This window comes from Onychostoma macrolepis, chromosome 12 (assembly GCF_012432095.1).
Source record: "Onychostoma macrolepis isolate SWU-2019 chromosome 12, ASM1243209v1, whole genome shotgun sequence".
NCBI lineage: Eukaryota > Metazoa > Chordata > Actinopteri > Cypriniformes > Cyprinidae > Onychostoma > Onychostoma macrolepis.
Window position 1 is genome coordinate 1,509,123 of NC_081166.1, and position 15,670 is coordinate 1,524,792.

At 35.3% G+C, this 15,670-nt stretch overlaps 1 protein-coding gene across 2 annotated transcripts in view; it reads left to right on the forward strand.

The window, feature by feature from the left end:
- LOC131550871 (A disintegrin and metalloproteinase with thrombospondin motifs 14) overlaps positions 1-15,670 on the forward strand; it is a 62,189-nt gene that overhangs the window by 11,458 nt on the left and 35,061 nt on the right. For both annotated transcript variants that reach the window (XM_058793346.1, XM_058793347.1), the window contains exons 3-4: positions 4,240-4,396; positions 8,725-8,921. In XM_058793346.1, the coding sequence (XP_058649329.1) occupies positions 4,240-4,396; positions 8,725-8,921 (354 nt within the window). The remainder of the gene's footprint in view (positions 1-4,239; positions 4,397-8,724; positions 8,922-15,670) is intronic.

Below are 15,670 nucleotides of genomic sequence, written 5' to 3' on the forward strand. Positions count from 1 at the left end.
TTTTGATATATTCGTGGTAGGAAATTTACAAAATATCTTCATGGAACATGATCTTTATATAGTATCCTATAATATCCTAATGATTTTTGGCATAAAAGAAAAATCGATAATTTTGACCCATGTATTGTTGGCTATTGCTACAAATATACCCGTCCCACTTATGACTGCTTTTGTGCTCCAGGGTCACATATGATATTATAGCTAATTAATACTGATTGATTACTATTAGTTTTTAAATAAACCTTAACATTTGTCCTTATATGCAGATTTTCATACATTGTTCGGGTGTCACGTCCATGCAAATAAAAATATTGTCTCTTTTGCTCAACAAGGCTGCATTTATTTGATTAAAAATACAGTAAAAATTGTGAAATATTATTGCACTTTAAAACAGCTGTTCTCTATGTGAATATATTGTCAAATGTAATTTATTTCTGTGATCAAAGCTGAATTTTCAGCATCGTTACTCCAGTCTTCAGAGTCACATGATTCTTCTGAAATCATTCTAATATGCTGATTGATGCTCAAGAAACTGATTATTATCGATGTTGAAAACAGTTCTGGCGAATCTGGAAACTGATACATTTTATTCTTAAGAATTATTTGAGGAATAGAAAGTTAAGCTAAAAGATAAGCATTTATTTGAAATATAAATCTATTGTAACATTATACAGTAAATGTCTTATAAACTGTTACTTTGATCAATTTAATGCACCCTTGCTGAATAAAAGTATTAATATCTTTCAAAAAAATTATATGTAGAAACATGTTATTGTCCAAATGCTTGGCTCTCAGAATTGTTTGCTTCAAACAGAAGGCCGAGCTTCTGACTACAAATTATAGGTTGACAAACAATCTCCCTCAAATTGCATGTTTTGCTGTGGTGTGACAATAAAGAAGGATTTGAGGTTTTTCTCACCACTGGACGCTGGCCTTTTCTTTGTCTTTTGTTTGTCGAGCAGTTTTTGGAAAAACCAGCTCTGTTTTACAGTATTCTTCTTCTTCAGTAAGTCACATCTTTGAGAAACAGATTCAGTTGTTTGATTTTACAGTCTCAATCCCCCAGGTCTTTAAATAACAAGTCTTGTGCATTAATTTCACAGTATTTGCATTGCTGTTTTCATCATGCTTGCAAGATACTCCCGTGGTTTGTTTTAAACTCTAATTATTACGTTTCTGCAATTAATTCAGCTTTACTTGCACGCTCCTTTTAAACTTTATATTGCAGATCATTTCAGTCTTGGACGTGCATCTATTACACATTATACTTTTTATGAAACTTTAAAAATCTCCCTTTGATTTACAGTGACAGAATGCGACAGTGATGATGAAATATTTGAATACTCAATTCCAGTGGGTTTTCTTACATCCATTTGCATACTGAATTGTGATTAATTGTTTCATTTTTGCTCAAATTTCACCATCTTCAGCTGTTTTTACACTTTTAGACACTGAGTGTTATGGAGAAAAAGCTCTTAATAGCATTTCATTCCTAAATTTACACAAACCTGCTGTTTGCAAACAGATATTTCTTTCTAGAAATGTAAACCTAAGATGTCTTTACACAACCAAGTTAAGGCTGCTCTGTGCCTGCTCACAATTCAGTGTAAAGGCACAATGCTGCATAAAAGCCTGACTAAATTAAGCCTGCTCTGTTTAAATTTGCTAAATTTACTATATAACTCCTAAATGCATGTTCATATGCTTGAAGACTGACTGTCAGAGTTAAACCTGTTTCTTCAGAGCGTGTCGTGTGATTCTTCTAGCTTGCGTGTGTGAAATGCTCGCGGCCGTATGGCGCTGGACAGAGCGTCTCGCTATATTATAAATATCCACCTTCAAAGACACTGGAGCTGATATGTGGAATTTAGTGTATATTCGTGCTTAAAGAGGCGTCAAGTTTGCTTTTTCAGTCGTATTGTCAAGAAGGACTCATAGGTCACATAGGTTCACAGGAGATGGAAAGTGATGGACCTCACAATCTGAACTTGAACTTGTGGGTTTGTGCATGCTTTAACTAGACATTTTCATGTTCTGAAATAAATTTAAGTGATGTTTGTTCATGCAAAACTCGCTAGTGTGGTTTTCAGGATGCTTGCCAAGGTGTTTTGGGTGATAAAAGAGTCCTTCACCTTTCACTCTTTTGTGAGAATCTTGTGTGTAAGCTGACATTTGACTAAATCCCACATCCTTTAACCAAACCCGAATGCTTTGCTGATATCAAATCCTGCAGAACTTGGCTTGAGCCCGCTGGAGAAAGAGCCGTAACAGCAGAAAAGATTACAATAATTAAAAATAATGACCATTTGGGCTTTGTGTTTCCTGGCCTACATTATGGCCCACATACGGTCTTTGTGTTCCAGATGAAAGTGCTTCCTTCTGCCTTTGTTCAGGTAAGAGCTCTAGTTCCATGAGTTTGCGGTTCGGTGCAGATGTTGGGCTCCATCCACTGAGCAAACGTCTGTCCAAACACTCTGAGTTCAGTTTCCACTCCATGAGCGCAGCGTGAGCCACAGAAGAAGAGCTTTAGCCTCGGCTCTTGGCATTTTCTGGCCTCTGAACAATTTCCATCCCGTTCTAACACCTATCATCAAGCACCTTTCCTTTTCTGCTGACGTTAAGCTTATATACAAATATATAAGGTTTGAAATCACAGGTAGGAGGCGTTTGTCCTGTTGGTCAAGTGCAGGCTAAACGCAGTCCATTATGGTCTGGATTGCTGAAAGTGCATTTATAGTATTCCTGCCAAAAAAGCTTGTGGATGCTTTTCTTGTTGCTGTTTCTTGGCCTTTTTTGGCTACGTTCAGCATGAAATGACAGTTTGATGGTATTTTAAACAAAAAGGGAAGGCACTGTACTCGCACAAGTATTCAGTTGAGTCTTGACCTGAAGTCGTGTTTTTGTTACTGGTGTAACTGTTTATTGGCTTTGGCTTGGTTAGATTTTTTTTAGAAAGCCCTAACCCAAAACATTAAGCTTTGCATCTTAACTCATTCCTGACCACAATATCTCAATTTATGTGTGTTGTGGAGAGGTGGAAAATCTTATTGTGAATTTTCTGATCAAGATTGTGTGTGTGTTTTTTTTTTTAATGAAATGTCCAGGTTTTGCTTAGCTTGTTTAATAATAATAATAATAATAATAATAATAATGTGTTGTTGTTTTTGTTTTTGTTTTTATGAAATGTCCAGGTTTTGCTTTGCTTGTTTAATAAAATAAATAATAATAATAATAATAATTATTATTATTATTATTATTATTATTGTTGTAGTAGTAGTAGTATTTTGTTATTTTAATAAACATCTGATATTACTAAATAATAAATTTAAACAAAATAAAAATATGAATATTACTATTAATATTTCACTGTTTCAAATTTAATAATAAATAATAAAAATAATAAAATAAAATAAATAATCATAAAAATAATAAATAATAATAAAAATAATGTTATATGTCATAATAGTAATACTTTTTACAGTACAATATTAATACACTACAATTACAATACAAATGTTTATGGCTGTCTTAAATTTCTTCATTTTTATTTTTCCATATCACGATTTTAGTTTTAATTTTGATTAAAGATGCAGACCTATGATACAACCACCCTAGCAATCATCCTAAACACCCTAGCAACCGCTCGGAACACCCTAGCAATCATCCTAAGCACCCTAGCAACCGCTCGGAACACCCTAGCAATCATCCTAAGCACCCTAGCAACCGCTCGGAACGCTACGTCGTAGCAGCCCCTTCGAGGTTTTCTCAGGCAAGCAGCACTTATGTTCTCGTCAGAAACTCTAAAACGGGAGTGTCATATTGGCTTAGTCGACGTGACGGGACTTTTATTAAAGTGACAGCCGTTTGGATGTTGTTTCACTGAAGTGAAGGAGTCTTTAACGGTGTCTGTTGTTACTGGGTTTTGTGGTGCAGTTGAAGATCAGTCTAACAGCTCTGTTCGAATCAAATATCAGTCAATGGTTTGAGCAGACGCTTCTGCAACCACCAGTGCTTTTCCTTCCCATCATTCCCTGTCCTCCGTTTCCTCCCTGAACAGCTTCAGTGAGTGACGGATGGGAGGGTAATCGTTTTTGTCCTGCTCTCGTTCATAAATTGAGTTAAGACCGTCCTGCTTTCTGGCATTGCATCTTAATGGCTCTTGGTGATTAAACGATGTCAACGCTAATGTTCATTTAACATGCTTTGTCTCTGATCGACCGTGTCTCTGTGTGGTTTCAGGCAGGCTTGATTCGCACTGATGATGAAGAGTTCTTCATCGAGCCGCTGGAGAAAGGCCAGCAGGAGGTGGAGGTCAAAGGTCGCGTCCACGTGGTCTACCGAAGGTCGGCCATCAAAAGGGACAAGGATCAGAGGCGAGATGACCTCCACAATGAAGGTAAAGCAGAGGTTATGAAAAATCAAATTGCCGTTTCTTTTCTTTCTTTTTTTTACATTTTTTAAAATTAAGTTTTAAAATTGTGATTCTGATTTTAAAAAGCTCCAGGTTTTCTATGTTTTTAGGACTGCACAATTTGGATTATAATACAGCAATGTGACTTAATAATAAAAGTAATAGTAATAATAAATAAAGAAATAAAAATAAATAATATAATATAATGAGATAAATAACAAATAAATAAAAATAAAATTCAATATAAATAATAAATAAAAATCAGTATAAGAAATGTATAACTAAATAAAAAGTATTTAAGAACAATACTAAATTATTAATTATATATTAGTAATTTAATATAAAACATTTACTATTACTTTTACTATTATTGTTACTAAATTAGAATACGAAATTATTAAGTATTATAGTAAAAATCTAAAAATTATATTACTTTTTATTAATTTTATTACTTGTAATTTTGCTATTAATTTTACTATTATTTCTAAATTGGAATAAAATGTAGCCTTTAAGAACAATAATGAACAATAATTATTTTATTTTACAGTACAATTGTAAAATTATAATACTAAATATTTTACTTTGTAAAATATACTTAAATATTATAAAATTGTATAATATTATAATAATTTTAAAATATAAAATAAGATATATAAAGTACTTAAAATACTTATAAAATACTTTTCAATTAAATTTTCCATATCGTTCTGTTTAACGATTAAATATGATTTAGACTTATCTGAGAGTTACTGCATGAAAGATGTGACTGTTTATTCTGACCTGTACATCAATAAACGTTTTTTTGTCACTGTGTACGATATACATCTTAGCTTAGACTCAGTCTGTGTCACATTCTGACATCTTTATTGACACACGAAACTGAAATCAAGCAAGCTTGTGCGCAGAAGATTGAGATTTATTGCTCTGTGAATAAAGTGAAGGGTCTGAGAGCCTCTCTGTGAATTTAAATGCACATTATTGAAGTGCTCGTACCACATGCTGAACTCAAAAAGCTGCTGAAGCAGAAACTTTGGAAGCTGTCATGGAATCACTGGAGGAAGTCAAAGATCTTTTACTATAAAAGTGCCTCGATGGTGCCGTATATTCTGTTCTGCTTCTGCAGAGCGTCAGCGGCCGAACCGACCAGAGCATCTGCTTTCGCAGGTTACGTCCGGTCCAAAAACTCTGTGAAACCAATCGAGAAAATCAAAAGATCTTTCACTGGCCTGACAGATCACGAACGGCATGCCTGGTTATGTTTATTATCTTTGTTTGAGACCATGGTACAGTGATGCAAATACCATAGTATTTTGATATACTATATACACAACCTTTTAAAAGTCTGGGGTCTGTAAACAATTTTTTTTTTTTTTCAAAGAGATTTATACTTTTATTAATCGAGGATGCATTAAATTGATCAAAAGCGACAGTAAAGACATTTATAATGTTACAAAAGATTTCTATTTCAAATAAATGCTGTTCTTGTGAACTTTCTGTGAATCTGTGAATCCTGAAAAATAAAATGTATCACAGTTTCCACAAAAATATTGTGCAGCACAGCTGTTTTCAACATTGATAATAATCAGAAATGTTTCTTGAGCAGCAAATCAACATAGAATGATTTCTGAAGGATCAAGTTTTGATTTTTATTAAAGACGTAGACCTATGATACAACCACTCAGAACACCCTAGCAACCATCCTAAAAACCCTAGCAACCACTCAGAACACCCTAGCAACCACCCAGAACACCCTAGAAACCATCCTAAACACCCTAGCAACCACCCAGAACACCCTAGCATCCATCCTAAAAACCCTAGCAACCACTCAGTACACCCTAGCAACCACCCAGAACACCCTAGAAACCATCCTAAACACCCTAGCAACCACCCAGAACACCTTAGCATCCATCATAAAAACCCTAGCAACCACTCAGAACACTCTAGCAACCACCCAGAACACCCTAGCAACCATGCTAAACACCCTAGCAACCGCTCGGAACACCCTACGTCGTAGCAGCCCCAGCGTGGTTTGTGTAACACTGAAGTGAAGACTGCTTTGATCACAGAAATCCATGAAATTTGAACAGATATTCACATAGAAAACAGCTATTTTGAATTGGAATAATATTTCACAATTTTACTGTTTTTACTGTATTTTTAATCAACGAGACTTCTTTCAAAAAAAAAAAAAAAAAAAAGCTTTTAATATTGAATGATCACCGTATTCATGTGCTGTGTTATAATGCAAAGAATACCATAAATACTACCTCCTTAAAAACTTAGTGGTTTGTTGAAAACTTTCCAGATTGTTGCTTCAGCACTTCCACTATTTCTAAATGACACTAAACCGTCACTTTGTCTGCCCTTCGTTTCCTGCATTAATTATTTACTGAGAATCCATGTCTCACTGTCCCATGGACCTTCATTTGGACAATGATGCAAGTGATATGAAATAGCAGAAGTGGTAGAAAGGTGTCAGCTTGTGTTGTTTAGCCTGAGATAGATGTTTCCATGTAGGTATCAGTGGACACGAGTGCTTTATAACAGATTCACACGAGAGGGATGAAGAAACATGGAGAAATACAGAGCGGAACAAGACGAGGAAGAACTTATGATTAAGGGTTTGTTAGATGCAATTTAAAGTAGAGTTCGGTGATGCCATAATGCAGCCTGAAAGAACACTAATAATCATAACATATGGCAAAACCCTTGAAATATCCTGTAGTTTTGCAGCTGTACGGCGCTTTAATGCTCCACACCTGTATCACAGGAATCCAGAGAGAGAATAATGATGCTCAGTAGTTGAAGTCTAGACTGGCCTGCAGCTCGTTTAGCTCTGACGTCTGTGAAATTATGGGAGAACGTCAATGTAAATACCATGTGTCTTGAGTTTTATGGAGAGATGTGCCAGAAGTCTCGACGTTTCTTCACTATGATATTCACCTCGGCTGTACCTTTCTTTTGCTGCAGTAGAGTTTGTACACGACCTTCAGTTATGCATTTAGAGGTTTGATTTGATCATTTTTTCTTTCTGTCATTCTAGTTTTGGTTCTGCATACTGAATTCTTCATGCAAAATATCAATAAATGTTAAATAAACCTAGTAAGCTGCTGGTTTAAAAGCATAAATAAACACAGTGCACACCAGGGGAATTATACTGTAGTTAACTAGAACTAAAACCATTGAAAAAAGAGATTTCTTTAAATGAAATAAAATAAAACATATATTTTTTAAATTTAGATTAACTTGATGTACTAAAATAACTAAAACTGAAATAAAAATATTAAAGTTTATATAGACATATATATTTTCAAAAAATAAAAATGACAAAGACAACAAAATTAAACTAAAACTAAACTAAAATTAAATGAAAATGGAAAATATAAAAATGAAAACTAAATTAAAACTATAATAATAATACAAATAGTATACTAAAATAAAAAGAGTTTAACTTGATGTACTTAATAACTAAAACTTAAACTAAAATTGAAATGAAAATATAAAATATAAAAATAAAAACTAACACAAATATATTAATAAAATTATCTCAGTGGAAATAAAATAAGATTTCACTTGATGGACTAAAGTTTAACTTTATGGACTAAAATAACTAAAACTAAAACTGAAATAAAAATGAATGAAAAAAAACTATATTGACATATTAAACAAAATAATAATAATAAAAATGGCAAAAACACAATTAAATAACTTAAACTTTAACTAAAATGAAAAACATAAAAATAAAATCAAATTCCAAATATTAATACAAATTATAGTATCTCTCTTAAACTAAATATTGCACTAAAATATTGGGTAAAATAATCAAATCAATTTTTAATATTTTTAGAGCCAAAGAAAATTAATGATAGTAAATATTGAGTCTTTAAACATCAAACTTAAAACTGACAAGCGGTTTCTTCTGCTTGTGTGCGCTTCCCTTGTTCTGAAATGCAAAATTCATGCTGTTTTAGACTTTGAAACAACATTTAATGTTTCACGTCTACATTCATTATGAATAATGTGCCTTGTGATCTGGGACGCTTCTATGGAGACGCCAGATGGCAAACGCTCCTGAAATAAAGCAGAAATCCATGTTTTATAATGAATGATTATTGTTTCATAACACTTAAGAGCAGACGGATTTCTTTTTGCAGCTCAAGCTGTTTATGTTGACTAACTTTTCTGTAGTCAGGACTCATATTTTGGGGAAGATGCGGCTGTGAATTTGTCTCATTTGTTGCAGACAGCAGGTTTTTATGATACTAAAGCAGAAACCCATTGTTTGCATTGCAGTAAATCTCTGGTGTTTTCAGTCACAGACTTTGGTATCGCCGAGCTGCCCAACGCTCTCAACGCGCTGGAGGAGAAGCTGACAGAGACGGAGCGCAAACGCAGACACGCCAAGAAAGACGACTACAACATCGAGGTGCTGCTCGCCGTGGACGATTCGGTCGTGCGCTTCCATGGAAAAGAGCATGTGCAGAACTACGTCTTGACACTGATGAACATCGTAAGTGACTGATTTCAGAAAGAGCTTTATTGCCAAGTGTGTTTACACGCACGAGGACTTCATCTTGGTGTTAGGAGCTTCCAGTACAGACATACATATAATTAAGGCAATAAAAACACTAATAATAAAGAGAATAGACAATAAATTATAAATAGCAATAAAAATATAGAGAAAAAGAAAATGTCCATGGACAGAATTGTGATGTGCATATGTGCTATTTACAGATGAAGGTTTGATGAGTTATTTGCAGGTGTACAGTACTGAAGTGTGTTATGTGTGTGTTGTTCAGGTGGGATATGGCCTGAGGGAAAAAGCTGTTCTTGTGTCTGGCTATTTTGGTGCTCAGTGCTCTGTAGCGCCGGCCAGAGGGCACCAGTTCAAAGAGAGAATGAGCTGGGTGTGTGATTTTCTTAGCCCTTTTCCTCACTCTGGAGATGTAAAGATCTTGGAGGCTGGGTAGAGGGGCACCGATAATCCTCTCAGCAGTCCTGACCGTCCGCTGTAGTCTCTTGATGTCTGATTTGGTAGCTGAACCAAATCAAACAGTTATGGATGAACACAGGACAGTCTCAATGATGGCCGAGTAGAAAAATGCACTGTAATTGCCCTCTTCTGCTCGATTAGTTTGGTTCTCGAAGCAAATTTGCACACACCATCCCACAGACCAGCTTGAAAGCAACCCTGTGGTGACTCTGTGCCCACGGTTCACTGCTCTTGACCCGCAGCACACCTCTCAAGCGCTGCGTCTGCGGGAGGATTACTAGAGAGAGAACCAGAGAAAAGACCTGTTGAAAACGCGTCCCACCAGGTCCTGCCACCATAATCTGCTTACGCTCGCCAAATCCCTCAGTCAGATTTTCACAGGGAGCCGGTTTCACTCTGTAACTGTCACCGTTAGGACCGCGGCGGTGGGCTGATCCACACGCTAGACCGCTGACTGACCTGAGGGAGACCAGGGGTCATGGGTCCAACACAGACGGCCTGAAAACACACACACACACACACACATGTCTGGTTAGCTATCCTTGTGGGGACTCTCCATAGGCGTAATGCTTCTTCTACTGTACAGACCGTTTATTCTATCGTCCTACACCAACCCTACACCTAAACCTACCCCTTACAGGAGGCTACAGCCATTTTTAGATTTTCAAAAAACGTCATTCTGTGTGATTTATTAACTTGTTTACCTCAATTTAGGTCCCCACCGTGACACGAGTCCCCACGAGTCTGTGTGTATTCATGTTTAAGTCCCCACCTGAATAGAAAAACAGGTACACTCACACACACACACACACACACACACACGTACGTTTAGCCATCAGAAAGGACATAACACAGAATTCTTTTGTTTTTATATTTTTGTTTACTTTTTTTAATTTAGAAGTGCATTATATATATACATACATACATACATACATATATATAAACACACACACTTATATATGTATAAGAATACATATTAAATATAAGTATAAATATTAAATAAATGTAATATATTTGAATTGTAGATATTTCATATATTCTTCATATATTATATATATGTTTTTATACAGTTATAAATGTATTATATATAATATATTTTAGTGTCTCTGTCTCTCTCTCTCTCTCTCTATATATATATATATATATATACATCAAATACAATTGATACATACATAAAATAATAAATACTAAATAATAAAATATTTATAATATATTTATAAATAAGACATTCCATATATTATTTATATATTATATATAATTTTATGTGTATTCTATATAATAGCTGATATATAAACAATATATATAGTAAATATATTTAATACATAAAATATATATCTATAATTATTATTATTATTATTATTATTATTATATATCTATTAAAATCTATATAAAGAATAATAATTATTAATAATATTAATATTTATTAAGATTATTAAATAAATGTATTAATCTATATATTCTTTGTTTATATATATATATATATATATATATATACATACACACACACACACACACACACACACACACACACACACACACACACACACACAGGTTTTCTTCATTTCGGAGTCAAAGGGAGGCTTTTTAAGATTCTGCTCACATCTAGTGACAGTTTTGACCTCAAATTATGGCTAAACACACATTCATAGAGTCTCTTGAGTGTTTGCGTTTGCGCTGAGCTTTGTGGAGCGAGAGGCAACGTATAAAGAAATCCAAGAAAATGCTTTCTTTCGACTTCATAATTTTTATCTTTGGCTGATCAGCCAGTGTTTGCTTGTTGAGAGCAGGATTTAGCTATTTAATGAAGTTTTAGAACTTTTCATGTGGTAACACATATAATAACCTCTCATTTGTTAATGCATTAATGAACTAACAGTGGTAAATGTGTGCTTTTACAGCATTTATAAATATTTGTATCTGTTAGTATCTAAAAATGCAATTCTTTATTGTTTGTTCATGTTAGTTCACAATGCATTAACTAATAATAACAGATATAACCTTTGATTTAAAAAAAGAAAAATGCATAAGTAAATGTAAAAATTAACATTAAAATAAGATTAATGAATGCTATAGAACTAAAAAAAAATACTAGGTTACACTTTATTTTAAGGAGTCCTTGTTACAGTGTAATTATACATTTAAGTGCTTAGTTTTATTAATTAACTACGGTTAGGGTTAGGATTAGGGTTTGCCTTAAGGTTACTTGCATGTAATTATGCATAATTAATTGTTATTATAATAGTAAGTGCATGTGACGTGTAACAAGGACATCTTAAAATAAAGTATTACCAAATACTAAAAGCTAAAAATGAATATAAATAAAAACGAATTCAAATGATTGAATTAAAACGAATGAATAAAAACTATATATATATATATATATATATCTATTGGTTCCTATCACTCTGCACTTTGCGTTAAGCTCCTCTGCTCGGCATTGTGGGTGTCGTACCACCTGGAGACTGATTTCTGGACAGCGCAGAGTCTGTGGACAATGCTTGCGTTGTTGCATGTGTTGATAAGCGGCCCAGTTTTGTGTGTGATGCTGTACTCCAGCGAGAGATGCTCAACACCTTCAGAGAACAGCTGCGTTTTTCATCATTGTATGAGCAAATCAACATGTGTTCAGCGTTCTTATATCAGGAGATTAACCTCACTCAAAACATTTAATAAGCTGCCACATGCTCATTAAACTAGATTTGAAAGTTTTTTTTGCAGAACCGGTTGCAGGTCAGTACAGTCCATGCAGGTTTGTCGCGTTAGCAGTCATATTTCTGTCTGTAGGCTCCGTTCACCTCCTGTCAGAGCAGAGAAATTGTGTGTTTTTATGCAGGTGGCTGTCAGACGTTCATGTTTGCCCGTGACTGATGGCCTGACATGTGTATGTGTGTCCTGTAGAGACTGAGACGGCTCTCCAGAGCTGCAGGTGAGCTCACTTGGGCGTTCTGCCGTGAATAAACACAAACGAGACTCTCGTGAAGGTCGTCGGATTGGGTTGCACCTCATAAATTGGCAAACACGTTTACAAATAAGAAAAGTGCACGCTTTCATCTCCTTTGGCGCTGACATCAATCTGCAGGACACTTGAAAGAGTCGTCCGTGCACGTCTGGATCAGAATATCCGCTCGCATCATTCCAGCCGAGTGTCAGCAGGGTGAGATGCTGATTGCATCATGACCCAAACCTGGGTGTAATTACAGTCTGTGTGCGTTTTCCAGATGCAGGGAGAGGTTTTTTTAGCTAGTTGTGAGATTTAAAGTTTGTTGCATCGCTGACAGATGTATAGGAACTGGCTTTTTAATATCCTAACTTGTTAAACAGAACAATCTCCTTCTATATTACACTTAAAAGAAATCAAAATTGATTGTGTTTACTGCAGTGCGTCTTTGTAATTTTACATAAAAACAGAACTCGCTCTGCATTTTAAAGTGCATTTCTGTAACACAAACAGAGCTAGCAATGCCAAGGTCATGAGTTGTATCTTAAAGGAATAGTTCACCTCAAAATTAAAATGTGCTCACCTCTGGCCATCCGAGATGTAGATGAGTTTGTTTGTTTATCAGATTTGGAGGAATGTCTCAGCAGTGGATGCTCTGCAGTGAATGGGTGCCGTCAGAATGAGAGTCCTGATAAAAACATCACAATAATCCACAAGTAATCCACACCACTTTTTCACTGGAGGAAGCGTTATTATGGATTATGGACTCTATGGTATTTTAGTTAAAAACGTCTTAATGATGGATTTGTTTCAGCTTTTGTTTTCTCCAGATGTTAACTGATGGACTGGAGTGCTGTGGATTATTGTGCTCTACTTTAGTGTATACTGCCTTGTATTTATTGCCCTCTTCCTATTGATTTTCTCTTCAGTAAAACTGCAAAACTTGAGTCGTGTTATTGCAGGCGTGCTGTAAAAGTGACTGTACTGAGAGGACGGGTAACTCGAGAGGATTTAACCTCAACTGATTCCTCCAGCGTTATCTTAGCCATATATTCCCCAGGCTGTTCCCCCGTGATTAAATTTCTGCCACACTGAGCCAAACCAGCATGAGGCACAAAAACAGAGCCCAGAGGAAAAGACGGCCGTGCGTTTTACCAGAATGCATTTGTAAACTCCATGACCTCGGCTGCAGGATCAAGTGTTTGAATGTTCTGTCTTTCCTGATGTATGGAAAAAACATCATGGCTGTTTTCCCTCTGGCTGCGTGCGCTGCGCTCAAAGCCGAGGTTGTGCTGACATGTCTTGCGGACGGTACGGCAACGATTGAACACGTCCAGATTGATGCAGCGCAGAGTTTTGTTTAAATTCCACACCGGAGGTTCATTAACTGCGTGCCACGCGTCAGACTTTGAGCCTAAACTGCATTTTTTGTAGTTCAGACATTTTTGGCATTGCATAATAAACTGTGGTGAAGTGCACCGTTGTTTTTTTTAAGACAGCGTTGCATGAAATGCAACTGAACTAGTTTGACCAACTAGCAGTTGCCAAGGGGTAATCAGTCTTACTTCTCCAATACAAATAAGACCAATCTGCCTTTTCATAACTGAATTTAAGAAGTTTTTAAGACTAGTCTAAACAGTTTATGCAACCGGCCCCTGCAGAATCACATGGATTCAGACGTCACTGAGTTTAAAGGAATTCTTCGTTTCAGTTTTGTTGTGACTTTTTCATACGTGTCCTTGTCAGGGTTATTATAGGTAACTAAAACTAAATAATATAAATTAATTAATAGAAAACAAACAAAAAAAAATTATAAAGACACAAATTTTGTCTAAAATGAAAATGAAAACAGAAAATATAAAAATAAAAACTAATTAAAAATAAAATAACACCAGCACTTTGATAATATTGGGTCTCGTTTTAAAGCCAGAAAAAGTGTACAAACTCAAACGTAAATAATCAACCAAGACTTGAAGTAATATACTCTAAAGGTCAAAAGTTTGGATTAATTACACATTTTTAATAATTTTAAAGTCTCCTCTCCTCACCAAGGCTGCATTTATTCAATTAAAAATACAGTAAAATCAGTAATATTGTGAAATAATATTTTAATTAAAAATCGCTGTTTTCTATGTGAATATCTGTTAAAATGTAATTGATTCCTGTGATCAAAGCTGAATTATCAGCATCATTACTCCAGTCGTCAGTGTCACATGAATTATTGCATTTAAAAAAAAATTAATTGGAAATTCGTTGACAAACCTCATGACATTAGAGCTGAATAAGCAAAACGACTGTAGGAAAGAAATTTGCCATAACGCACCCTTGTGGCGACACGGCGAATGCAGCAATTACTTGTGTTACATGAGTAGCTTCCGAACGTAAGAGCATGTTAAATACATCTTGGAGGCGTTCGGTTGTGTCGGGTGGTCTGGCGTATTTGTGTTTCAAGCTTCCTTCAGAATAATGTTCCACCGGAAACAGAAATCTCTCGACAGTCTCTGTGTGTTTCCAGCTGTGTTTGTCAGGCCGTTTGTCACGTCACACGTATAGCACGTCATTACACAGCGTTCATTCACTTTCCTACATCCTGAGAGACTAAACAAGCATGCTGCCGTTGTTTCCATCGCAAACGTTTTGCTTTTGTGTTTTTGCTTGTGATGAAACCTCTAAAACGAAGCATTAAAGTTCGTTTTGTGCTGCAGACATGCACAAATGACCTGCCAACCGTCCAGAACATGTGCGCAACCGCTTTGAATCTTGCATTGACATGCATCGCTCACATTTCCTTCAAAAATAATAATAATTTGTGCTGGTGGTACTATAGTACTGAAAGATGCCATATTCATTTGTCATTGCATTTACATGATATCCCAAGTTAATTCAGAGAATACCATGTTTTTACTATAGTGGTACTGTTTGTTAGTGCATATTCATTCCTGGAGCATTTACACTAGCGAGTTGTTTGCTTTAGTGTTGACCTTCATTCCTTTGGTGATTGTTGACAGCCGTGTTTGTCTAGTTTGCTCTTTAAATGTGGACGACTTCTTTATAACCCCAAACCACAGAACCAGCGCTCCAGTAATGTTGGCATTACAGTGTTTACAATAATTACTCATGAGCCAAATTAAGACGTCTCTGAGTAAATAAATCATTTTTATTCATTTATTTATTTTTGTTATTGTGTGTTTTATTTACTTTATTATTTCTCTTTTTTCCTGACAATTGTTTTGACGTTTGTTTGCTCTGCTCTCACTGTAAATGACTGTAATTAAAAAAAAAGCATCAAACACCAGCACGTCTTCATGTTTGTGGATCTCATCCGTAA